This window comes from Marmota flaviventris, chromosome 2, assembly GCF_047511675.1.
Source record: "Marmota flaviventris isolate mMarFla1 chromosome 2, mMarFla1.hap1, whole genome shotgun sequence".
Lineage (NCBI taxonomy): Eukaryota > Metazoa > Chordata > Mammalia > Rodentia > Sciuridae > Marmota > Marmota flaviventris.
The window spans coordinates 12,016,744-12,044,107 of NC_092499.1; the positions used below are offsets into that span (position 1 = coordinate 12,016,744).

Consider the following 27,364-nt stretch of genomic DNA (forward strand, 5'->3'; position numbering starts at 1 on the left):
TTTAAGAAGAGTTAGAAGATGTAAAATTTAGAAGAAATGGCTGCCAGGAACTAAACTCTAGCTCTATAAACTGATTTTTAAGAAACCCCAGGCTCACAAAGATAATAAAAAATGCATTTAATAGCATGTCAATATACAGTTTAAATGTGTAGTAAGTCTTCTTTTAAGTCAGTGCATTACAGGGATAAAGAGGAGAAATTTCATTTGGAATGCACAGCCAGACGCGAGGTGTGCGTGTTGGGGATCTTGGTGCTCTCACACTACTAAAACTCCATGTAGAGGTGTCACTCCAGTGCTGTGCTCTGTGCCAACCAATGCAGGACTCGTCTGGTCTAGTATGTGATCTACAGCTTTAAGTCAAATAGTATACAAGTATTAACCAAAGAGTAAAATTTATTATTCACAAAACTAAAGTGGTTATCATAAAGCTTACAAGAAAGTACAGCCTAAAACTAATGAGTTGAAAAACTAGTTTTAAAAATAATAAAACTTACTGGACAGGTTTGGAAAATGGTATTATAAAACAAAGAAAACAACTGGCACAGTTTGACCACCTAATTTCTAAGTGCACTTTGTAACGTTCCTTGCAAGCTGCCACTTTTCCCAGGATAATGACAAAAAAGCTTCAGTCAGGTGTCACTGGCTTATGGTGACAGGTTTTTTTTTGTTTGTTTGTTCTTTTTTTTATTGCATTGCCAAGAGTAGATTTTAAGAAAAAACACTACAAAGGTTTCAAAAACCCTATTTATTCTCTATCATCAAAAATAGCAACAGGGGGACTTATACAACTTTTCTGTGAGTACCCACCAGTCTATTTTTTTTTTCTTAAAAAAAATAGAAGTTAGTTAAAGAAAAATGATTTGGTTTTTTAAAAAATAATGTAAGGAAACACTTAATCAGATAGCCCAAGGAGTCATCAGAAATATGTGTAGCAAGAAAGCGTCATTGTGGCCCTCTCCGGCCTTTGCACGTCTTTTACTAAACTAGGAAGAGGATGTACAGTACCAATATGTCCCCAACCTGCTTGGATCGAATCGTTTTGTTTTGAAACCCATTATTGCTAAACCAGAGTGTTGTCACTGAGAGCCGAGGAGTCCACTCATAGAGGATAAAATTGAGAGGCTGCTTCGGAGGACTGGATCTCCACCTGGGCCATTTTGAACTGGGTGCACTGCAGCCACTTGCGGAGGGCCACCAGGCCAGCACTGCTCTGACCTGAGCCCGGCAGCGTCCTTAGGCTGTGGTGGTTCACGTGGTTCTGAATGGCCTGGAGGCGAAGCTGGAGGCCCGCAGACAAGTGCTGTTAAGAAAGGACACAATGTTAGCTCCTTCCTGTTGGGGCCCAGGCAACCTCAGAGGATCGGGTCGCTGGGGGCTGCTCTGCAGGCAGGGCCCCGCTCAGCTCCAGGGCTCTCTGGACTAAGAAGGGAAGCTCTCAAATCTGGCAATACTCAGGGTGGGGGACATGGGACAGTCCCACTTCCAGAGTCACAGTGGCCCAACTCCATCCAAATAATGACATGCCCGTCTTGAATGACTCTCTGAAACAGGAAAGCAAAGCTGACAAACCAGTGGCTGGGCTGACACTTGCGCTTGTCTCTAGCAGCTATTCACCACAGGCCTGGCTTTGTGGTTAGTGCCCGACTCCCTGGCTTCACATCCTGACCCTTGGCTCATCAATCTGGGTCAGGGGTTCCTCCAAGGCAGGGGTGGGGGTGGGGGAATAGTAACACTTCCTTCAGGGGCTTCTGTAAAGCCCAAATGGGTTGCAGAGTGTTAGAGGATATGCCATGGTGGGTGCCCATTACATCTTAACACATTACAATCTCTGTCCTCATGTCAGGGCACATGGAAAGGCCAGGCAGACAGTTCTTCTTCCTTCTCCTAGCTCCTCAGCAAGTCGTGCAGGCCTCTTCAGCTCGTTCTGTGAAGCAGAGGAACAGCGGCTCTGATGCTTCCAGGGGAGTATGGGCCACTCTGCTTTCCACAGGGAAAACTAGTGCCTAGTACGAAAGAAGGTCTCCCACATTGCAGATGCCCTGCACGGCCAGTGGCCACAAATAGTCCTGATGCCACAATCAGGACACAAGGCTGCCAGCACTGTTGACAGCTGCCTGCCCTCTTTCTATGCCTGGCAATTGGTCAGGCTCCCTGTGACCCTCTTCCTTCCCCAACTTGGAGGAGAAATCCAGCAAGAGAGCTGCTGGCCTCCCTCCAGCCTCCATACTCCTAGCACTGTGATGCGGTGGGGGTCTTGGATGGAGTGGGTGGTTGGCTCTGCCAGCTTGCTGTCAAGCCCCAGGAACTACATTTGCTAGCCACGAAGTATGCTTACAATGACAGGACATCACTCCAGGTGAGGCCTGGGATTGAGACATAGATTTGGTCGGGGTCTTCCCCTTCCAGGCTGTGGGACCCTATCTAAGTCCCTCTTCCTTTTGGTCTCATATGTCCTCATATATAAAATGATGGGATAGGTTCCTTGTAGCTCTATTTGGTCACTCACTCAATGTTCTTAACAGAATTTTGCCCATCACAGAACATCAATCTTGGTGGTCAGGAAACACCACTAATGTGCTTGGGACCAGATCCCATGGGTATCCTTTGAGGACAGGACAGATTTGGGGCCTGCATTCTAATCAGGGGACTGAGCCTTGCCCAGACCCAGGGACGCACCCTCCACCTGCATCCTCATCAACAGCGAGCAGAGGGACAGAGGCTCCGGCTGTTGTGCTCTACCTGTGGGCTCCCTACCTGGCCCACAGGGTCTCCTGTATTATCAGCCCACTAAGACCAGGAACAGGGTGAATTCCTCTTTCCTCACAGTAAGTGGAGTGTCAACAATTGCTATGAATGTTCTGATGTTTACCGGAGAGAACAGCTTCCAACTGGCCCAGAGGTGACTTACCTTGATGTTCGACTGAATCATTGGCAACCACATAGGTATCAGCTGCACAGAGAGAGACAGAAGCCTCATTATTATTGTTCTCCACTTTCCCACACAGGCTTCCATGACTGCAAAGGAGCACAGCCCATGCTGGAGCCTTTTATACCGTGCGCGGAAGCAGCCCCCACTGCGCAGCTCTCAGTCCCCAGCAAAATGTCTTTCTCAGGCCAAACCCCACTGAGCCAGTGGCATTTGGAGGTTAATAAGCACCCCGCGAGTGCCTGAGACACACACTTTAGAGCAAATGACTGTCTCTTGAAAGCTACCAAATACAGGAAATTAAATGTGTATTTATTTAATTAAGCCCTCACTTTCTTGAAATAGAATTTCCTCTATGGGCTCTTCAGAACTGAGTCTCTGAGAGGAATGGGGACTCTTCTAGCCTCTAGTCATTAGAAGATACCACTGGGCAGCAGACAGAATCCTCCAGTGATAGAGAAGGCACCCCTGGAGGTGCTGGCTGTGATTTGGAAGGGACAATTCAGCAAGATGAAGCTGGTCATCTGTAAAATGTGCGTGTGCACATAGGCAAGCAGCAAGTCCCTGCTGGGGTGACTAGGCTCTGCTGTCCCTCTGATGTGGCCCTTCCATGGAGCAACAGGAGCCTTGGCCCCACTGCCTCCAGGAGCAGCTTCCCTCTCTTTGCTTTGGTCTCCTGGTCACATTTCAGTCCTTTAAACTATAAGTAAATATTCATGGCCTTGTACAACCAGAAGTCCAGAACAGAATGTGACATTTCCCACAGTGGGTTCCACAGAAACCAACCTGGGTGAGGTTTCAATGACATAGGGGACTATGAGCCAACAAGTTTGGAAGTGCTAGTTTATTTCAGAGCTTCTGAGACCTTTAACAAGCTATACATCATATCATTCCACTCCCTGTTCCTTCCAACCTTCCACTCTAACATAGAGTAGGGTTGCTTTGGATTAAATCATGTGTCCACAAAATTCACGCTGTGCCTTGAATTGGACCATTTTTGGAAATGGAGATGAAGATGTAGTTACTTAAGATGGGGTCATACTAAAGCAGGGTGGACCCCCAATCCATATAGCTGGCATCCTTATGAAGAGGGGAGGCTGGACACAAACACACACAGGTACACTCAGGGAGAATGCCACCTGAAGACGAGGGCAGAGATCCACAAATCAAGGAATGTCAAAGCTCCTCCAGAGGCAGGAGGGAGAGAGGAGCTCAGGAGGGGCCCGCCCTTCCCACACCTCAATCTAGTCATCCGGCCTCCAGCAATGGCAGGAGACCAGGCTCTGTGGTTTTTGTGACAGAGGCCCTAGCAGGTCGATTCAAGGCCCTCCAGGAAGCAAAGAGAAAGTCTGAGCACAGGTCCGAGGTGGGAGTGCACAAGGCAACGAGGGGCAGGACAGACCCACAAGGTGCTGGAAGTGAGGTTTACAGGAACATGTCGGGACAAGGAGTTTAGAGAAGCAGAGGCCAGGCCACTAGGAATCAGCCCTCAGATGACCCTGGAGGCCCTGTGAGGGACCTGGAGTTTAATCCAGATCCCTACAACTTCTGAAGAGGGGTGCCCCCTTCACCATGAGCAGGGACAGCTTCTGGGCATGGAGAGAGATTCTGCCTGCAGAGACACTCCTTTAAAAATAAACTTGCTTGAACTGATAAACTGCATTTCTCCCTGTTTTTGTTTCCAAGGCTAAATCTGGCTGTTATTCTACTTTTAACATTCTGTTAAGATATACAGTTGCTAACTTGCATTGACATTTAGTCCTCAACATTCCTAAACACAGTGTTTACGCTGCAGTCAGCTACCACTCTATCGCTAACATAAGCACTGTGTTTAGATATGGAGCATGGTGTACCAAAAGATGTGACTGGACTAAAACAAAATCACACCCTCTCCATGCTTCACTTAGCCTGGAACTCTCATTAAAAAAGAAACAACAAATAAACAAAAAACACCAAATCATGAGATTACAAAGGTTGGTGCCAGGTAAGGTCATGCCCTCTCTGGCCCTCTCTGAACAGGACTGCTCAGCTAAACATTCTGAATGGCAAAAAGTAACGAGTCAAACCATCTCCCCACACAACATCTGCATAGCAGAAAGCAAGCCCTGGGGGTCCTCATGTCTATAGACTTTGGCTGACTCTGACTATTTCTTATGGAAGAAGGCCTATATTTCTCAACTCTGGGGAAATACTTGAAATAACCTCCTACTAAAAATCCTGAGGGACTTGGGAAGGGGAGGGGGTGGCCCTGGGTGGACTTTGTCTCCAGTAATGTCACTGGCACTAAGGGTACAGATAATGCAAGCAAGGAGAACAGTGATGTTGGTTCTAAAAGGGTCTTTGTTCTCTTCCTACTGATGTAACATGTGATCATATAATTCTAAAATATGCCTGCAAGGGACTCTCAGGTTTGTGACTTAGAAATCACATGACTGAAGGCATCCATTAAAGCTCATCACTACTGATAGCATTATATAACCCCATAGTCATCCTATTTCAGGAATGCTAATTTGACTTACTGAGTAATGTTCATTTTAGTTCCCTTTTTGCTAGTGGTTTCTACAAGGCTGTCAGTAAGAATTAGATGTAACTTATTTTGGGCTCTGTAATGTTATAATAAAGCTGGTTGAGGTTTTTTTTTTTCTCTAAAAACAATATCCAGAAAACTGAAGGGCACTGAAAAAATATGCTGTTTCTCACCAAAATAAAAGTGATACCTTTTCTCCTAACTTGATTTATGCTACAGAATAAATTGAAAACTTCCTATTTCATTGGACTGTATTCATTTCACCAGTGCCTGTTCCTGCCCTCAGAATTAAAGATTGTGGTAAAACCATCTCTATCAGCCAAGACCAGACTACCTGAAAGAACTACAAAGTCCAGACAAACTATGTGAAACAGTGATTTTTCAGATATTGAGCATCAGGTAATGCAGGACAGAGAAACAAACAAGGTGAGCCCTAGCTCACTGTCTGGAGAGAGTTTTCCAGGTAGTAACACATCAGGAGGAACCCAGGTGGAGCCCAGTAGTCTTCTTGGGTTAAGATGCAGCTGAGGTTCAGGAGGTCAAGGGTAGATTTGCAGGGTACAAGACTGGAAGGGAGAGATTTGCAGAGAGAGAGAAAGAAAGAGAGAGGGAGGGAGAGAGACACAGACAGATATGCAAAGGGATCCCTTTGAGTCTTCAGCTGAATATTAACCAATGTACACAGGTAAGAAAATGACCCAGTACTGAAGATAAAATCCATGGTGGTCACATAAGGTCAAGAATAGTTTGTGTTCCTACTAGTCACAGTTGAAAAATCTTGTAATCATATAACACTGTACTCATAAGGACACTGGTAATGCAATAGTAATACTCAGTAATTATTTGTCCAAAAAGTTCTGCTCTTATCCACCTAACAAAACTTAGATGTAATTTAGCTTGTGAGTATTTATTTATTTACATAAATTAAAAAAAAAAAAAAACCTAGCACCCAATAAAGTCAAATTCACAATGTTAAGAATCCAATAAAAAAATTACCAGGCATAAAAAGCAGCTCTTAGCAAATACAAAACAAAATTGATATAATCTTTGCATTTTATCAGATCATAATGGGATGTAATTAAAAATCATCACATAGACAAACTATATAACTATATAAACTAAAAGAACACATGGAAATTAAACAATACACTTTTGAACAATGAATGGGTTATACAGAAATCAGGGAAGAAATTTTAAAATTCTTAGAATCAAACTATAATAGCAATACAATGTAATCAGAATATTTGGGACACTAAGAAGAAAGTTTATGGCTATGAGTGCATACATAAGAAAATCAGAAAGATGCTAATAATCTAATGAAGCATCATCTCAAGGCCCTAGAAAAACAAGAACAAACCAATTCCAAAAGTTATCAGAAGGAAGGAAATAATTAAGATCAAAGTCAAAATCAACAAAATACAGAATTTAAAAAATGCAAAGAATGAGTGAAGCATTGGCTCTTTGAAGAGATGAACAAGACTGATAAACCCTCAGACAAACTAACCAAAAGAAAAACGTGAGAAGACACAAAATAATAAAATTAGAGGTGAAAAAGGAGATATTAGCATAGATATCACAGGAATCCAGAAGATCATTATGGGCTATTTGGATATGTTGAACAATCTGGAAGAAACTAATATATTTTTATACACATACGATCTGCCAAAACTCTTTTAATAGGCTACAGAAAACCTAAACAAACTAATAACAAGCAATGAGATTGGAACAGTTATAAAAAACCTTCCAACAAAGAACAGCCTGGGACTGAATTCCACCAGACCTTTAAGAAGAATTACTACCAATGCTCCTCAATTATTCCATGAAATAGAATAGGGTGGAACACTTCCAAATTCATTCTAGGAAGCCAGTATCACCTTGATGCCAAAACCAGACAAGGACACATTAAAAAAAGAAAACTACAGATTAATATCCCTGATGAGCATAAATAAAATATAAGCAAATTATAGTCAACAACATTAAGAAGATTGTACATCATGACCAAGTTGGTTTCACTCTAGGGCTGCAAGAATCATTCAACATACACAAAACAATAAATGTAATTCACCATGTAAATAAAATTAAGGACAAAAATCACATAGTCATTTTAATAAATGCAACAAAATTTAGCACCTATTCATGAAGAAGACACTGAAGAAACTTAGAAAGAATTTACCTCAATATCATAAAGGTTACATATGACAAACTCAAAGCCAACATCATAGTGAATGGGAAAAAACTGAAAGTATTTCCCCTAAAATCTCAAATAAGAAAGGATGTCAACTCTCACCACTCCTATTTAATGTAGTACTTGCAATGTTAGCCAGAACAATTAGGCAAGAGAAGGAAATAAAAGGTACACAAATATGAAAGAAGTCAAAACATCATTGTTTATAGTTGACATGATCCTTTTGTTAGAAGATCCAAAAAACTCCACTGGAAGACTGCTGGAGCTAATAAACAAGTTCAACAAAATGGCAGGATATAGCCAGGAGTGGTGGTGCATACCTATCATCTTAGCAACTCAGGAGGCTGAGGCAGGAGTTTTGCAAGTTCAAGGACAGCCTAGCAACTTAGTAAGACCTTGTCTCAAAACAAAAAATTTTTAAAAGACTGGAGATGTAGCTTAGTGGTAAAGTGCCCCTGGATTCAATTCCCCACTACCAAAAAAAAAAAAAAAAAAAAGCAGAATACAAAATCAACATACAAAAATCAATAGCTTTCCTCTACTCCATTAATGAATATGCTAAAAAAGAAATCAGGAGCCAGTTGTGGTGGTGCACACTTGCAATCTCAGAAGCTTGGGAGGCTGAGACACGAGGATAGCAAGTTCAAAGCTACCCTCAGCAAAACGTGAGGTGCTAAGCAATTCAGCGAGACCCTGTCTTTAAATAAAATACAAAATAGAGCTTCAGATGTAGCTCAGTTGTTGAGTGCCCCTGAATTCAATACCCAGTACCAAAAAAAAAAAAAAAATCAGGAAAACAATCCCATTCAATGTAGCCTAAATAAATAAATAAATAAATAGCACACACATACACACCCCTAGGAATAAATCCAACCAAGGAGGTGAAAGACCTCTCAACGAAAATTTTAGAACACTGAGGAAGAAATGGAAGAAGACACTAGAATATGGCAAGACCTCTATGTTCATGGATAGGCAAAATTAATATTGTTAAAATGGCCAAAAAGCATCATGCGAATTACCAAAAGCAATACGCGTATTCAATGCAATCCCTATCAAAATACCAATGGCATTCTTTACATAACTAGAAAAATATAGTCCTAAAATTCTTTTGGAAGAATAAAAGACCAAGTAGCCAAAGAAATTCTAAGCCAAAAAAAAAAGCAATGCTAGAACCATCACAATACCCAACTTGAAACTATACTACAGAGCTGCAATAACAAAAACTGCATGGAACTGGCATAGAAACAAACCCATACACCAATGGAACAGAATAGAAGACAGAAACAAACCCACACAAATACAGTCATCTGATGCTTGATAAAGATGCCAAAAATACATATTGGAAAAAGAAAGATTTTTTAAACAAATGGTGCTGGGAAAACTGATTATCCATATGTAAAAGAATGAGACTAGATACCCATCTCTTATCCTAACACAAAAGCCAATTCAAAATGGATCAAAGTCCTAGGAATTAGACCAGAAACTTTGTAACTGCTAGAAGAAAATGTAGGATCAGCACTCCCACACACAGGCAATAACTTCCTCAATTGGACTCTAAAAGTCAGGAAATAACAAATGAGACGGCATAAAATCAAAAATTTTCTGCACCACAAAGGAAATTGAATGTGAGACAGAACCTACAGATTGGGAGAAAATATACTCAGAATATATAAAGAACTCAAAAAACTTACCACTAAAAATAACCTGATCAATAAATAGGCAAAGGCACTAACAGACATTTGTCAAAAGAAATACTAATAGCCAACAATATACAAAAACGTTCAACATCTTTAGCACTTAGGAAAATGTGAATAAAAACTACACTGAGATTTCAACTCACTTCAGTTAGAATGATAGCCAACAAGAATACAAACAAAGCTTAGTGCACATGGCCCAAGTCTATAATCCTAGCTACTCTTTGGGAGGCTCAGGCAGGAGGATTGCAAGTTCAAAGCCAGCCTCAGCAACTTAGCAAGGCACTAAGCAACTTAGCAAGACTCTGTCTCAAAATAAAAATAAAATGGGCTAGGAATGTGGCTCAGTGGCTAAGTGTCCCTGGGTTCAATCCCCAGTAACAAAAACAACAATAAATGCTAGAGATGTGTGTGTGTGGGGGGGGGGACACAATCACACTGCTGGTGGGATTGTAAATTAGTACCACTATGGAAATTAGTATGAAGTTTCCTCAAAAACTGGGAATGGAATCACCATATGACCCCAGCTATACCACTCTTAGGTATTTACCCTAAAGAATAAAAGTCAGTATATTATAATGATACATGCATATCCATATTTATAGCAGCACAATTCACAATAGCCAATCTAGGTGTCTGTCCATGAATAAATGGATAAAGAAAATGTGGCATCAATACAAAATGGAGTTTTATTCAGCAGTAAAGAGGAATAAATTTATGCAATTTTCAGGAAAATGGATAGAACTTAAGAGCATTATGTTAAATAAAATAAGTAAAACTCAGAAAGTAAAGGATTGTGTTTTTTTTCTCATATGTGGAAACTACAGAGAAATAAAGGTCAAAAAAAAAAAAAGGTGGGGGAAATCTCATGAAGATAGAAGGAGACCAGTAGAGTAGTGGAAAGGGACCAAGGAGAGTAAGAGGGGAGAGAAAGAAGAGATTTTGGGAAACAATATTGGCCAAATGACATTGTTTTTGTGTGCTATACATGAATGTGTAACAATGCATCTCACTATTATGGAGAATTATAATGCACCAATAAAAACATGGAAGAAATAAAAGGGGGAAAGAATTAGGAAAATGTGACCCATAAATAAGGGGAAAATCTATCAATATAATATACATTAAAAATGACACAATAAAAATAATTACATAATTAGTACACAAGAACATTAAAACAACTGTTATAACTATTTCCAGTACAATAAAGAAGGAAGAAGAAAAAGACTGAGCATATTGAACGGAGGCACGTAATATTTTAAGAAATGATGGCTGACACTTTTCCAAATCCAATGAAAACAATAAATTCACAGATCTAAGAAGCTCAGCAAACTAACGAACAAGAATCACAAAGAAAACAAGGCACAGCATTATCAAACAGCTTAACAATAATGGCAAAGAAAATCTTCAAAGCAGTCAAAGAAAAAAGACACATTATATACAGATGAATAAAAGACTGATGGAAATCTTGTTGGAAATAATGTAGGCAAGAAGACAGTAAAGAAACAATATCTGTAAAGTAGTGAAAAAGTAGAAAAACCAGAACACAGTAAATCTAGAATCTCATATCCTGTGAAATTATTTTTCAAAATAAAGGCAAAAGAAAGACTTTCTGAGAGAAACAATGGGTAAAGTAATTAATCACCAGCAGATGTGTGTAAGAAATGTCAAAGCAAGTCTTTTGGGCAGAAAGAAAGATGATTGGTAAAAGAAGTTTGTAGATATACAAAGGCATGCAGATCACTGAAAAGAGCAAACATAAACATGACAATAATAGAAAATTTAAATAAATATAAACACTTAAAATCTCCTTTTCAAAGATTAAAAAAGTGTTTAAGTTGTAGATGGACACAATACCTTTATTTATTTATTTATTTTTATGTGGTGCTGAGGATCTAACCCAGTGCCTCACATGTGCTAGACAAGCTCTCTATCACTGAGCTACATTCCCAGCCCTAAAATCTCTTTAACAGATAATTGATTGCTTAAAGTAAAAGTAACAACACATTGGTGTGGTCTATAACATATACAGAAGTAAATGAACAAGGACAATAACTCAAAACCAGGAGGTGGGAAATGAAATATATCTTACAGTTCTCTTATAATACAGGAAGTGGTATGATATTACTTGACAGCAGAATGTGGTAAGTTAAAAGTGTATATTCTAAACTAAATTAATGACCAAAACAAAGACAACAAAAGACATATAGCTAGTAAGACTAATAAAACACTTCTAAATAACCTATGGGTCAAAGATGAAGTCAAAATGGAAATTATCTGGAACTGAAGAGAAGTGAAATATTTCAAAATTGGGGGAAAGTAGTTAAAGAAGTACTTAAAAGGAAATTTAGAGCACTAAATATTGCTGTTTGAATAGAAGAAAATTCTCAAGTTAATGTATATAAAAAATTTTATTATAAAATCCTCAATTAATCCAAAAGAAGATAAAAAGAGTAAGACACAAAGAACAGATGGGAAATATAGAAAACAAGTAGTAAGATGGTAAATTTAAACCCAACAATATGACAAAACACAGTAAAAGAAAATGGTCTAAGTACACCAATCAAAAGGTAAGATTGGATTTTTTAAACAAGTGACATCCAACTGCATATTATTCATAAGAAGTACACTTTAAGCTGGGCAGGGTGTACATACCTGAATTCCAGCTACTTAAGAGGCTGAGGTACAAGTATTGCAAATGTAATGCCAGCCTCAGCAATTGCCAAGAGCATCTCAAAATTAAAAAAAAAAAAAAAATTGTTTAAAGGACTGGGAATGAAGCTCAGTGGTAAAGTACCCCTGGGCTCAATCCCTAGTACTGAAGAAAGAAGAAAGAAGAAAGAAGGAAGAAGGAAGAAGAAGAAGAAGACAATGACAACAATGACAAACACTTTAAATATTAAGTATAATGACAGATAGGTTCACTCTTTAAATAGTAAATATAAAGAGAGGTTAAAAATAAAAGGATGGGGAAAGATATATCATCCTAAGGGTAAATAAAAGAAAGCTGAACTGTTTTATTAATATCACATAAAATAATGTTTAAAGCAAAAAAATTTACCAAGGCTAAAGAGGAACATTTCATAATTCATTAATAAAAGTAACAGTCCTAAACATTTGTGCACCTAATAACAGAGTTTCAAATTATATGAAGCAAAAACTAGTAGATCTGAAAAGAGAAATAAGCAAATTCACAATTATAAAGATATTTCAATACTCCTTTCTCAATAATCGGTAGCACATATAAATAGACACAGAAGGAAGGACATACAGAAGACTTGAGCATCACTATCTAAGAGTGTGAGCTAATTCATAGGAAATTCCACCCAACCATAGCAGAAGTTGTATCCTCTTCTTAGACATGCAGAGCATTTACTAAGATAGACAGGATTCTGGGATATAAAACAAGTCTCAAGAATTTAAAATGATTCAAACTATATAAAGTATATTCTTGGACTACATTGGATATAAGTAGCAATCTATAACAGAAAAGTCTTGGGAAATACCCAAACATTTGGAAACTAAATAATATATATCCTAATAATCAATAGTCACCAAAAGAAAGCAAAAGAGAAGTCAGAAAATAAATTCTGAACCAAATGAAAATGTTATTCTCAAAAACATACCAAATTGTGGTTGCAGCCAAGCCAGCGCTGTCAGGGAAATTTACAGCACTAATCGTTTTTTGTTAGAAAAGAAAAATGTCTGAAATTAATGAGTTCCATTTCTCCGGAAGAAGCCAGAAAAATAGGTCAAATTTAAATTTATTAGAAAGAAGAAAATAATAAAGAATAGAAATCAATTAAACAGAAAACAGAGAAAATCAATGAAAACCAACTGGAATAGTTGTTTTAAACTATCAGATATCTCTTTATCTTCCAATTTTATTTGTTTTGTTTGTTTTTGGCTGGTTTCTTCAGTGCTGGGGATGGAACCTAAGGACTTGTACATGTGAAGCACACACTCCACATGCTCTAGGCCCTAGTTGGGCTTTAAATTTTTTTTTTACATCACTCAAATTGATAATATCTGATCAGACAGATGAGGGGAAAAAATAAAGTCATATATTGCCAATATCTGGAATTAAAGAAATGACATAACAATTGACCCTATAAATTTAAAAATTAAAATAGACACATTATGAACAATTTCATTCCAATTGACTACTTTGATGAAATGAACAAATTCCCTGAAAGACACATACTATCAAAGCTCACTCAAAAACAGATTCTTGTATAGCCCTATATCTACTTTAAAAATTTAATCTATAAGTCAAAATCGTTTGCAAAGAAAATTCTAAGTGGCTCCGCAGGAAATTCTACCAAATATATGGGAGAAATACTATCAATTCTACACAATTGTTTTCAGAAAACAGAAGAAGAATATTTCCCAATTCATTCTATAAGACCTGATATAAAAACTAAATAAATTACAGTCCAATATTCCTCATGAATATCTGTGGAAAAATTCATTTAAAAAAAACTAGCAAATTGAATCCAGTAAGATATAAAAAGGATAATATATCATGATCAAGTATAGTTTGTCTTAGGAATACAGGATGTTTTAATATTTAAAAGTCAATCAATGAAACTCACCATTTTAACAGTTAATAGATATAATACCTATGATAATTTCAATGGGTGTAGAAAAACATTTGATAAATCCAACACCCTTTCCTAGAAAAATTGCTAGTAAAGTAGAAATAAAAGAGAACCCTATTTAATCTAATAAAGGTTATCTATGAAAAACTATCAGCTAACATTTATTTAATAATGAGTAATGAAATACCAGATGTTCTCTTCATAGGATGAGGAACAAGGAAAATTTTACTGTTCTCACTACTTGTATTCAACTTGTACTGAGGGATCTAGTCAGGGTAATCAAATGAGGGAAAAAAATGAAAAGTACAAATATTGAAAAAAAAGACCAAAAAAATGACCTTTTCTATGCATGACATGATCATCTACATAGAAAATCTCATGAAGGTGACATAAAATCAACTAATAAATGAGTTTAATAAGTTTCAGAGTAGAGGATCAATTAAAAAAAAAAGCAGTTGTATTCCTAAATACTACCAATGGACAATTCGACATTTAAGTGAACCCAGTGGCTTGGGAGGCTGAGGCAGAAGGATTGCAAGTTCAAAGTCAGCCTCAACAACTCAGCAAGGCCCTAAGCAACTTCATGAGACCCTGTCTCAAATCAAAAATAAAAGGGTTGGGGATATGGCTTAGTGGTTAAGCACCCCTGGGTTCAATCCCTGGTAACAAAAGGAGGAGGAGGAGGGGGAGGAGGAGGAGGAGGAAGAGGAGGGGGGGGGGAAGAAATTGGAGTCCCCAAAACCCCATATAATAGAATAAAAATATGATATGGATACATTTCACAGAAGTAAGCTAGGCCTGCATATGAAAAACAACAAAAAATTTCTGAGAAAAAAAGGAGACACGTATAAATGGAAATATATAGTGCATTCATGGATCAGAAGACTCAATATTGTTAAGATCTCAATTTTTTTCAGTCTAATCTAAAGACTCATGCCATCCTAACCAAATTCTCAGTAGTCTTTTTGTAAAAGATTAACAAACTGATTTTTAAATTTATCTAGAAATGGAAAGAACCTACAAAAGCCAAAACAACTTTGAAAAAGATTAATAAATTCAGAAGACTAACACTACTTCATTTCAAAGCATATTATAATGTTATAGTGATCTAGACTGTGTAGCATAAAGACAAAGAAATCAATGGATCAATATTGGAAATTCAGAAATAGAACAATACAAATATGGTCAACTGCTATATAACAAAATTGCAAAGACAAATCAAAGGAGAAAAAAATGTATTTCTAACAATGATCCTGGAATACTTGCATACTATATGCATAAAAAGTACCTAAATCTTACCTTATACCATACATAAAAGTTAATTCAAAATGGAATTTTGTTAATGATACTTCATCAAAATAAAAAAACTTCTACTGTTCACAAGATACTTTCAAGACAAACCACATTGAAAATCTTTGCAGATCATATGTCTGATAAAAGATTTGTATTTCAACATTCAATAATAGGGAAAAAAACTTAACCCCATAAAAACTGGGCAAATAATTAACAGATACTTCACAAAGCAGTTATATGGACAGCAAATAAGCAAATAAAAAGATGCTTAACAATATTTCAATAGTGAGATACAAGTACACAGCTCTAATACTAAAGACTGACTCTATCAAATGCAGATTAACAAAAATGTACAGGGAATGGAATGCTCATATACTGGGAGTGTGAACACAACAGGGCACAAACACTCTGGAAAATGGTTGGCCAATTTCTTAAAAAGTTAAACATATACCAACATACAGCCCAGAAATTTCATTTCATTTCTAGGTATTTGCCCAACATACATGAAAGCATATATGAACACAAGAACTTAATATGTAAACATTCATAGAAGTTTTATTGGAAACACATCAGATGTCTGTTAACTGAAGAATGGATAAACAAAATTTATCTTTAACCATACAAGGAATAATTCTAAGAAATAAAAAGTAATGGCCAGGGAAGGGTTTCAAGATGATAGAATAGGGGCTGGGGTTGTGGCTCAGCAGCAGAGTTCTCGCCTAGCATGTGCAAAGTGCTGGGTTGGAACCTCAGCAACACCTAAAAACTAAATAAGTAAATCTAATCTAAAAACTAAATAAGTAAATCTAATCTAAAGACTCATTTAGTATTATGTCCAACTAAACTAAAAAAATTATGTCCAACTACAACTAAAAAATATATTTAAAAAAAGATGGTGGAATAGAAGAGGTCACTTTCCAGCTATTCTGTGGCATGAAACCAAGAAAGCAGACAGGAAGCTTCTCATCAAGAAACCTTCAGGGATACTCTAAGTCCACAAGGTAGAAAGAAACTCTACTGCCTCAGAGCCGTACTGTTAGATGCGTAGACACACAAACAATATGAAAAAGCAAGGGAACAAATCACCCCAAACAAACCAAGATACTCTAGTAACAGAATCCATCAACACCACAGTGGAAGAAAAGTCAGAGAAAGAGTTTAGAATTATCACTAAACTGGAAAGTAAAGGATGCTTTAAGGAGTGAAATCAGATAGAAAATACAGGAAGTAAAAGAACACTTCAATAAAGAGAGATTTGGGGAAAAAAATAAGCAGAAATCCTCAAAATGAAGGAATCAATAAACCAAATAAAAAATCCAATTGAAAACATCACCAACAGACTAGATCACTTGGAAGACAGAGTTTCAGATGATGAAGACAAAATATACAATCTTGAAAATAAAGTTGACCATGGAGAAAAGATGTTAAGAGACCATGATCAGAACTTACAAGAAATATGGGATAAACTGAAAAGACCAAATTTAAGATTTACTGGTATAGATGAAGGCTCAGAGATACAAATGAAAGGAATGAGCAATCTTTTCAATGAAATAATATCAGAAAAATTCCCAATCCTAAAGAATAAAATGGAGCTGGGGCATGGTGCTGCATGCCTGTAATCCCAGCAGCTTGGGAGGCTGAGGCAGGATAATCTCAAGTTCAAAGCCAGCCTCAGCAATGGCAAGGTGCAAAGCAACTCAGTGAGACCCTGTCACAAAATAGGGCTGGTCAGTGGTTGAATGCCCTTGAGTTCAATCCCTGGTACCCTCCCCCCAAAAAAAGAATGAATGGAAAATCAAATTCAGGAGGCTTACAGGATGCCAAATATACAAAATTACAACAGACCCACACCAAGGTACACTATAATAAAAATGCCTTACAGAATAAGGATAGAATTTTAAAGGATGCCAGAGAAAAATGACAAGTAACATTGAGAGGGAAAGCAATCTGGATCTTAGCTGATCTCTCAACCCACACCCTCAAAGCTAGAAGGTCTTGGAATAATATATACCAAGCTCTGAAAGAAAATGGAAATTAGCCAAGAATACTCTACCCAGCAAAATTAAGCTTCAGAATTGATGATGAAATAAAATCTTTCCATGCTAAACAAAAGTTAAAAGAATTCACAATTAGCCTGCACTACAAAAAATATAACCAATAAGATATTACATGAAGAAGAAATGAAAAATGAAAGTGAAAACCAGGAAAGGAAGAAACTACACTAAAAGAACAGCGAATCAATGGAGAAACTAATTCAAATTAAAAACCAGAAATAAGTCAAAATGACAGGGAATAAAAATCATATCTCATTAATAATAACATTGAATATAAATGATCTAAACTCATCAATCAAAAGACATAGACTGGCAGATTAGATTAAAAACAAGACCAAACAATATCCTTTCTTCAAGAGGCTCACTTCACAGGCAAAGACATGCAGAGACTGAAGGTAAAAGGATGGGAAACAACATATCATTCACTGCTTAAGGGAATTATGCATCAACAAGACATAACAATCATAAGTATTTATGGAGCATCTATGTACATCAGACAAACCCTTCTCAATTTCAAGAAGTAAACAGACCACAACACCCTAATACTGGATGATATTAACAACCTCTCTCACCACTAATTCAAATTAAATATCACTGGATAGATACTCCAGACAAAAACTAAATAAAGAAGCTATAGAACTAAGAAATACAATTAATAATTTAGACTTAACAGACATATATAGAATATTTCGTCCATCAATGAGTGAATATACTTTCTTCTCAGCAGCATATGGATCGTTCTCTAAAGTAGACCATATCATAGGCCATAAAACAACTCTTGGAGAATACAATAAAATAGAGATAATACCTTGCATCCTATCAGATCATAATGGAATGAAATTACAAATCAACAATAGAATAAAAAATAAAAGCTACTCTAACACCTGGAGAATAAATAATACACTACTGAATGATGACTAGATAGCAGAAGAAATCAGGGATGAAATAAAAAAAGTACTTAGAGGTAAATGAGAATAGCAATACAACATATCAAAATCTCTGGGACACTATGAAGGCAGTGCTAAGAGGAAAGTTCATTGCATTGCACTCATTCATTACAAGAATAGAAAGTCAGCAAACAAATAGCCTAACTTTACATCTCAAAACACTAGGGAAAGAAGAACAAATCAATACCCAAAGCAGTAAAGACAGAAAATAACTAAAATCAAAGCTCAAATCAATGAAATTGAAACAAAAGAAACAATCAAAAAATCAACAAAAGAAAAAGTTGAAAAAATAATCAATAAAATTGATAAACCCTTAGCCAAGCTAACAAAGAAAAATAGAGAGAAAACTCAAATTACTAAAATTTGCAATGAAAAAGGAAATATCACAATGGACACTACTGAAATACAGACGATAATCAGAACCTATTTTGAAAATTTATACTCTAATAAAATAGAAAATCTTGAAGACATCAGCAAATTTCTAGAGACATATGACCTAAACAAATTGAATCAGAAGGACATAGAAAATTTAAACAGATGAATTTCAAGAAATGAAACTGAAGATACCATCAAAAGCCTACCAAGAAAGAAAGCCCAGGACCAGATGGATTCTCAGATGAGTTCTACCAGACCTTCAAAGAGTGAATATACTTTCTTCTCAGCAGCATATGGATCCTTCTCTAAAGTAGACCATATCATAGGCCACAAAACAACTTCATTATTCAATGAAATAGAAAAGAAGGGAACACTTCCAAATTCATTCTATGAAGCTAGTATTACCCTGACACCAAAACTAGACAAAGACATATCAAGGAAAGAAAATTTCAGAACAATATCCCTGACAAACATAGATGCAAAAATTCTCGATAAAATTCTGGCAAATGGCATAGGAAAATATATTAAAAAGATAGTGTACCATGATCAAGTGGGGTTCGTCCCAGAGATGAAAGTTGGTTCAACATATGGAAATCAATAAACATAATTCATCACATCAATAGACTAAAAGACAAAAACCACATGATTATCTCAGTAGATGCAGAAAAAGCATTTGACAAAATACAGCATCTATTCATGTTCAAAACACTGGAAAAACCTGAGATAGTAAGAACATACCTCAACATTGTAAAAGCTATCTATGGTAATCCCTAGGCCAACATCATTCTAAATGGAGAAAATTTTAAAACATTCCCCCTAAAAACAGGATTACAACAGGGATGCCCTCTTTCCCCACAGATTTCAACAGTTACGGAATCTCTGGCCAGAGCAATTAGACAGAAGAAAGAAATTAAAGAGATATGAATAGGAAAAGAAGAACTCAAAACCATCCTTATTTGCTGATGCATGATTCTATACTTATAAAACCCAAAAACTCCACCAGAAAACTTCTAGAACTCATAAATGAATTCAGCAAAGTAGCAGGATATAAAATTAACACCAATAAATCAATTGTATTCCTATATATTAGTGATGAATCAATTGAAAGAGAAATTAGGAAAAATATCCCATTCACAATAGCCTCAAGGAAAAATAAAATATTTGGGAATCAATCTAACAAAAGAGATGAAAGACCTCTACAATGAAAACCACATAACACTAAAGAAAGAAATAGAAAATGGAAAGATCTACCATTTTCTTGGATAGGCAGAATTAATATTATCAAAATGGCCATACTACCAAAAGTGCATTACAAATTTAATGCAATTCTTATTAAGGTTCCAGTGATGTTATTCATAAAAACAGAAAAAGCAGTCATAAAATTCACAATAGCTAAGCTACGGAACCAACCTAGGTGCCTTTCAAAAAATAAATGGATAAAGAAAAATGTGGTGCATGTACACAATGGAAAATTACTCAGCCATAAAGAAGATAAAATTACGGCATTTGCTGGTAAACGGATGGAACTGGAGACTATCATGGTAAATGAAATAGGCCAATACCTAAAAACCAAAGGCCGAATATTCTCTCTGATATGCAGATGCTGACTCACAATAGACCAGGAAAGGGAGGAGGGAGAAGTAGAGGTTCACCAGATTGGACGGGTAGGGGGGTAATAAAGGGGAAAGAATGGGGGATGGGAATGGTAAAGATAATACAATGAATCAGAATAACTTTCCTATGTTCATATATAAATACAAGATCTGTGTAACTCCACATCATTTACAACCATAAGAATGGGAAATTATATTCCATGTAATATGATATTTCAAAATACATTCTACTGTCATGTATAATGAAAAAGGACAAATAAAAAAATTCTTTAAAAAAGCAATGGCCTATTCATACATGGAAAAACATGGATTAATTGCAATGTGATCATTATGAGAAAAAGAAAGCAGAAAGTATAGAATGAAACTATTTATAGAAAACTAACCTATGTGACAGAAAGCAGAATAGTAGCTGCCTGGGGACAGGAAGTGGTAAATAGAGGGACTATAAATTAGTAAAAGAAAACTTTGTTGGGGGTAAAAAAATCTTGATTGTAGTGATGGGTTCATGAGAGTAACATATGTCAAGACTTAACAAAATGCACCATTTAAATACATGCAATTTTCCATATATAAATTATTACACTTCAGTAAAAAATAATACCAGGTAGAAGCATCCAATTGTCAGTCACATCATTTCTGTCACAGTATTGACTTGTGCTATATTGAGCTAGATAAAACATATCTCTATACCATTTGAACCAATGACCTTGCACAGTTCTGGTAACAGTTAAGTTTTCCCTGAAAAAAGGCTGCTTTTCTTCATCACAGTGTGAGTTAACATGAAAAGTGTCTTGAACCAAGAATGAAATTAATCATGAAGTGAAATAGCAAGTCCTAAGGTTCCAAAATGATACACTCTGGCAAGTGGAAAAGGTAAGAGAGGAGGAAAGAAGAATGACCGGTAAAACAAAGAGGCAGAATGATGGAAAGGACAAGATAAAGGGGGAGCTAGCAAGACAAAGGGAGTGAGAACCAAGTTCTACTTTACTTTTTAATTGTGCACCACACTAGTCTGTTCCTAATGTCCCTGGGAAGAAGACATATGCTTGAATTATTACATGCTGTATACTGACTTAATATTTAAAATAAAAATTCATTTATCTTAGAGAAAAGCACCAGATAGCAGGTCAACAATTACAAACTATTTTCCTTGATTTTCCAGATATCTGTCACAAAATGAAGTACCACCAACTGATTTACACTACAATAGGGTCATTTTCAGATCAGTGTTCCGCAGTAATATTTTCATTCCTGTGCCACATGCAGTCATGGTCTGACACGGAAGAGTTGGTCACAGTGGTAGAACAAAAGCAAAAATAACAAGAACCATCTGGTAAAAGGTTGTTGAAGAAGCCTAAATCCTCCACTCCCAACTCTAAATGTTAAAACTAAATCCATTTTATTTTCTCCTTTGGAACATACATTTGAAATAAATCCACATTGGTTTTTGGCGATATAAAATGGTGTATAAGAAAATTGTAAGATTGTCCTACCTTGACAAAAATGGTTGAATTGCATTCTTGCAATGCCTCCATTAAACTAATCACATGGAGACACACCATTTCTACCATCTGAAACAACAAACATGAAAGTCAATTCCACTCCCAGTGATATACCGACTTAATATAATGAACTAGTCTACAGTCACAGGCGCCTAATGCCCCTGTGCCCAGGAAGGCTTTCTGCATAATGGCCACAGGGAACCACAGAGAGTGGTGTTCATTCACCTCTAAAACTCAAACAGGAAATGGAATTTAAAAACCCTCCAGAGGTCCTGGAATTGTCGTTCCTTTATCACCTAACTCAAGGTTGCGGAGGGCACTCAGGCATTGACCTCACTAATCTGCACAGCCTAGGACTCACACCAGAGGACAAAGATTGGGTCATTTCCTCCACCTTGATCCTGTCTTCCTTGTTTCCCACAGGGAATGGCTGCTTAACTTACTGCAGATCTGCCTCTGAGGCTTTGTTCTCTACTGAACAAGGGAGCCATGAAATACGACAGTTCCAAAGTACAATGGAGATGAGATCCTTCATCGGAAATGCCTGAAGCTGGATTTTTAATACTCCTGAAGGATTTTACCAGATAGGCTTATATTGTCCGACAAGATTTTCAGAATAAAATTAATTTAAATTCATTTGAAACATCATTTGTAAAAAATTCACTGGCAACACATAACATTTGGTATCAAAAAAGTAATGACAGCAGAAGGAGAGTTTTAATACCTAGATTAAAGTGTAAGATTCCAATTCACTGTTTTCCTGGGGGGGGGGGCTCTGGGGGGCAGGTACCAGGGATTGTACTCAGGGGTGCTCGACCATGAGCCACCACCCCAGCTCTATTTTGTATTTTATTTAGAGACAGGGTCTCACTGAGTTGCTCAGTGCCTTGCTTTTGCTGAGGCTGGCTTTGAACTCGCCATACTCCTGCCTCAGCCTCTAATTTCAGTGTTTTATTTAAAATAACATAGTAGAATGCTTAATGTCCAGTTTCTCTTCTAATCCTAGAATCTGTGATCCAATGAATTGGAGCTGTTAGAACTGTTTGTAAACCCTAAAATTTTCAAATAATGTTCTTTACATTCAACTAAAACCTCTCCCTCTATAAAATTGCAACATGTGCTTCTCCAAAACAAAGAAAGGGCTTAACTGAAGAAAATGTTTAATTCCCTTTCTAACTAGAGCTAAAAGAAAATATTTTCTAGATTAATATTCAATCAACTAAAACATCATGTCCCAAATGCCTTTGGTGCACAGGGCAGTATGGTTTCGTGCACACTGGAATCATCAGATGGTTGCTCCGGGTCCCCCACTCCTTGTCCACTGGTGGTGCCCCTGTAAGCAAGACACTGGCTGCCGTCCTCCTGACTGAGCACCCTCCTCTGGCATAGCAACTGGAACCCAAAGACTCCTTGGAAATTCCTCCCATGCCCTCCAACTGACTCAGTGAGGACCAGCCTTATCAATGATGTGTGCTTAGGCTAAGAATCCTCCAGATATTTCCCATGCAGTCTGGAGCAGCCCCTTTCTAAGGTGAGCCATAAACAGTAAAATGGATTTGAAATCTGGGGAACAGTTTAAAAATCACTTCTAAGGCAACCCAAAAAGGTAAGGCTCTTTTGGGCTGACTAGAATGAACTCCTGGGGTCAGTTCACTCTTAAAAAGATGACCTAACTGGCTCAGATTTTCCCATATTGCTTTGGAATCCAAAAATTATTTGAATCTCCCTTCTAACCGTCTGACTTCATAGAACAATAAAACCTTAAAGGTCGAAATTTCATATAAAGTTTATTTGGCATTAGGCAGGAAAAATAAAAATTGTTTGCTTTTTACTTGCTTTGGGTTTCTAAATACTTACAGTCTATAATATGATATTTTGATACATATATATAATGTAGAATGACTAAGTGAAGATATTTAACATATGCATTACTTGTATGCTTATTTTTGGATGAGAACACTTAAAATATACCTCTTAGCAATTTTCAAGTGTCACCATGAAGTACAACAGATCTCTTGACTACCATTTGTGTTGTTTTCAACCAAATTCTTATGCAAGTAGAATGTCCATCTTATAACAAAATAAATCCCTGATGTATTTACACAATCTGACCACTGAGATCTGTAAAAGAACAGGTGTCAGAAGGGACTGAGTGTGGTCTAGACATTATGAGACTGTACCCCAGAGGGGAGTCTTCTCTGAGAACTCACCACTTTGTTATGGGCCATTAGCTGGAGGATGCTGGGTGTCACCCTACTCCAAAACTCCAGTGCTGTCAGTATTGCCGTGAAGCTGAATTCGTTCTGATTTTGCACGTTCGTAGCTACAGCACTTTGTTCGCAGTATACCGTCCAGAGCTGAGCAAAGATGAATGCGTGGAAGAGGGAGCACATGTGGAGCACGGAGGTCTGGAGAGGAGAAGACAGGGTGCTGCTGCGGGCCCCTAGCGGCCTTGCCAGGGAGCACAGCCCATGCACACAGGAGTTATCTCAGTTACAAACTCCTGACTCATCACCTTAGAACAGTCTGCTCTTCCTTGTAGGTGTGAGTGTGCTCACAGAACAAAGCCTCTTTTCCAAGAGAGGGCATCGTCATTAGCAGAACAAATCTACTTACCCCCCTTGCTCTTTAATGAAACTGACATTCCTATCCATAAACCATATCAGGAAGAATAATCATTCTACTGTTTTAGGATGTTTCCTCATCTGTAAAGTGGGAATAACTGTAGCCTGTTCCAAGAAGTGGAGTTAGGAGCAAACAAGGTGATACAGAACACACTTCCCAGCTCTTAATAATTACACTTGTAGCAGCAGCAGCAGCAGTAAGGGTTTTCCTTCCTCGCTGGTAAGGATTCATTGAGTAAGTACCTACAGCATACCAGGGACAGTACAAAAGACTTTCCAAAGATCACTTCTATCGCTCTCAAATTATCCCCTCAATCTACTCTACAGCTGGAACACAGGAGCTCAAAAAGGTTAAGTAACATACTCAAGCTCACAAAATTATAAGTACCTTGGTTAGGAATCAAACACAGATTTGGATTGAAATAGAAGAAACGGATTGATTGCTTGATTTCTTTTGGCAACCATAGATGGGTGGGTGCTCCATTTTATCAGCTTGTCCTGGCCCAAAGCCCAACTGCCCCAAACCCACTGGGACCTCCCTGGACTCATCTGAGCTCTGGAAAAGGACTTTGCCATTGTAGCTTGTTAGGAGTGTCTGGTTTGCACAAGCAGAGTCAGGATCAGTGGATTACTTTATCCCCTTAAGTACATCACCTGTCTCTATGATTTACAAAGTTTCTCTGTGCAGGTGATTCCAGGGTGTGCTTTAGGGAGCTTCCACTAGCCTTCTTATTTTCATGTTGCATTTTCATGGACCCCTAGAGATTTTAATTGGAAAGAGTGCATGAAGAATTAGAGTATAAGTTTTTCTCCTCCTCAGTCTTGTTTGGAAAACTGATCACAGAATTTTTATTATATTTCTAGCCTGGGAAGCCAACTCTTGCCTGCCTCCATAATTTATCTTCATAAAAGTAAGCCAGAAAACAATTTAGGGGGAAAAAAGACAGTCTGGGAATTTAAACAACTTTAAATAAGGCATTAGCACAAAGTTGCTTTTCTAATATCCACAGGAGGGCAAGTGACAAGATGCATTTACTTCTGAGAAGAAACATAATTGGCTGATAAGGGTTTCCATTAGCAATTTCGATGCACATGGTCCTAATCTTGCAGAAATCACTTACCTTTGATTGCTCTGGAAATCCAATCAGGATAACAATAAGATGGTCTGCAATATGGGAACCTGCATCCAGAGGTATGGGAAGGCAGGGAGAGGAGGCGTTCGGACACACTGCATTATGAGTGAGGGAACCCAGAAGCAGCCACGACAGCAGACGGATGTGGGAGACACACTCAATGAATTCTTTAGGTCTGTTAGAGAAGAAGGATGTGTTAAAGATGAGTTTATGTTTTCTGTTTTGTTGGATGCACATGAATGTTTATTGAAGGAAGAGATTAAAAATGAGGTCTTGCCAGCAATTACATAAAATATGACACCAAGGCGCTAGAGTATCAATCAAATGATGCATTTGTTTTCTTGTTTTTCACTCTAATCCTGCAGCTTAGCTTCTTGAGCAAAGAACCGCCACTGGTGGCAGAGGATTAAGTATCATTCCTCTGTGGCCTGACTGCCTCTGACCTGCTTCTTTTGAACCCTTTCCTTTCTTCTCATCAGAAAGTTCTTCTCTGACATTCTCACTAGAGGGAGGGAACAGAGGAACAGACATATACCTGGCTGCACAGTTTTCTGCACACAATTTTCTCCTCCTGCTCTCTTCACCACCCCCATCCTTTCCTCCACAGGAAGGCGGACCATGCAAAACAGCAGGCTCAAGTCTGCTCTGAGTTCCCAGGGAAACCTGCCTCTCCTCCAGCCCCCCTAGAGGCAGGAGCAGGGGCTTGCACCTCCTTGCACTATTTCATCCCTGCTGACATTTGGTTCCAGCTATAAACTAAGCTACTCAAGAGCACAGGCCATGCGAGTGCTGGAAATGTACCTATGGAATTATTTCACTAGCTGAAACTGAGCTAAAGTGACAGCTCTGTTTTAAGTTTTCATCCTCCATGAGGATGATGGAGGTTTTTATATGTACAAGGGCAAGTTTCTTTTACTGGCAGCATCCCACAAGGTGCCCAAGGTCAGCAAGTAGGTATGGGGTGGAACCCTGATTTCCATCTTCCTAACCAATCGTACTTGACTCTCATGACTCTTCAGTCATGGCAAGCTCTGGATGAGTCCCAGGAGCCTCAGGGGCATCTCTGGTCTTGTCTTCCCTCATCCCTAGAATAACAAGGGTCTCACCCTTGCTGCATGGCAGAAGGAGGGTGGTAGAGCCAAGGCAGATAGCGGATCACGGCTTTGTTATCTCTGTGGTTGCCCCGGGAGATTTCCATAGCAGCAATCTGAGCCAGACCCACTTTGAGGTGTCCGCCAAATGTATCTTCATGCAGAGGCTGGGAGCACGTCTTCATGTGGCTCTGCAAAACCAAATGATATTTTGTGACTTTGGCAGACAGTGGAGACATGCCAGGCACTCTTCAAACATCAGGTAGTCCCTTCCCCTCCCATCACCACCTCAAGCCCACAACCTGATTAAACTAGAGTGGTTTCACATCGTTTTTAGGACCAAGTAGAGAATCATTCCTCAGCAGGATCCGTACAGCCAGAATGTCTGATTCCTGCAGCCTCCACATCTCGCCTCCATCCATCCCAGCTCTAGCTGCACTGGCTCTGCTGTTCCTCTGCCTGAAATACTGTCCCTGCCCTTTTCACCCATTTGTTCAAATTTTAGCTCAAGAGTTACTTCCCCTAGGAAGCCTTCCCTGAGTTCCTTGGCTGGTCCATGCCACTGTCTATTCCTTCTTTATACCAATTGTGAGTCATAATTTCACTTTGTTTTTTTGTGAAATGTTCATTAAATTCAGCTTTCTAGTAGACTATAAGTTAAGTGGGGGCAGCAATATGTCTGCTTTGGCTCACTACTGTAGCCCCAATGCTAGAACAGAGCTAGACACATTATAGGTGCTCAATACATATTTCTTAATTAATTTTGAAAGCTTTATGCTTAGTGTGGCTTAATGGGAAA

General features: G+C 38.0%; 1 protein-coding gene across 3 annotated transcripts in view; it reads right to left on the reverse strand.

Moving 5' to 3' along the window:
* Positions 1 to 1,099: 1,099 nt before the first annotated feature.
* Positions 1,100 to 27,364, reverse strand: part of Unc79 (unc-79 homolog, NALCN channel complex subunit) — a 216,084-nt gene continuing 189,819 nt past the window's right edge. For all 3 annotated transcript variants that reach the window (XM_071606555.1, XM_027931618.3, XM_071606553.1), the window contains 6 exons: positions 26,581 to 26,756; positions 25,463 to 25,649; positions 23,928 to 24,125; positions 21,709 to 21,786; positions 2,909 to 2,950; positions 1,100 to 1,300 (listed from right to left, as the gene is read on the reverse strand). In XM_071606555.1, coding sequence (XP_071462656.1) covers positions 1,100 to 1,300; positions 2,909 to 2,950; positions 21,709 to 21,786; positions 23,928 to 24,125; positions 25,463 to 25,649; positions 26,581 to 26,756 — 882 coding nt within the window. The remainder of the gene's footprint in view (positions 1,301 to 2,908; positions 2,951 to 21,708; positions 21,787 to 23,927; positions 24,126 to 25,462; positions 25,650 to 26,580; positions 26,757 to 27,364) is intronic.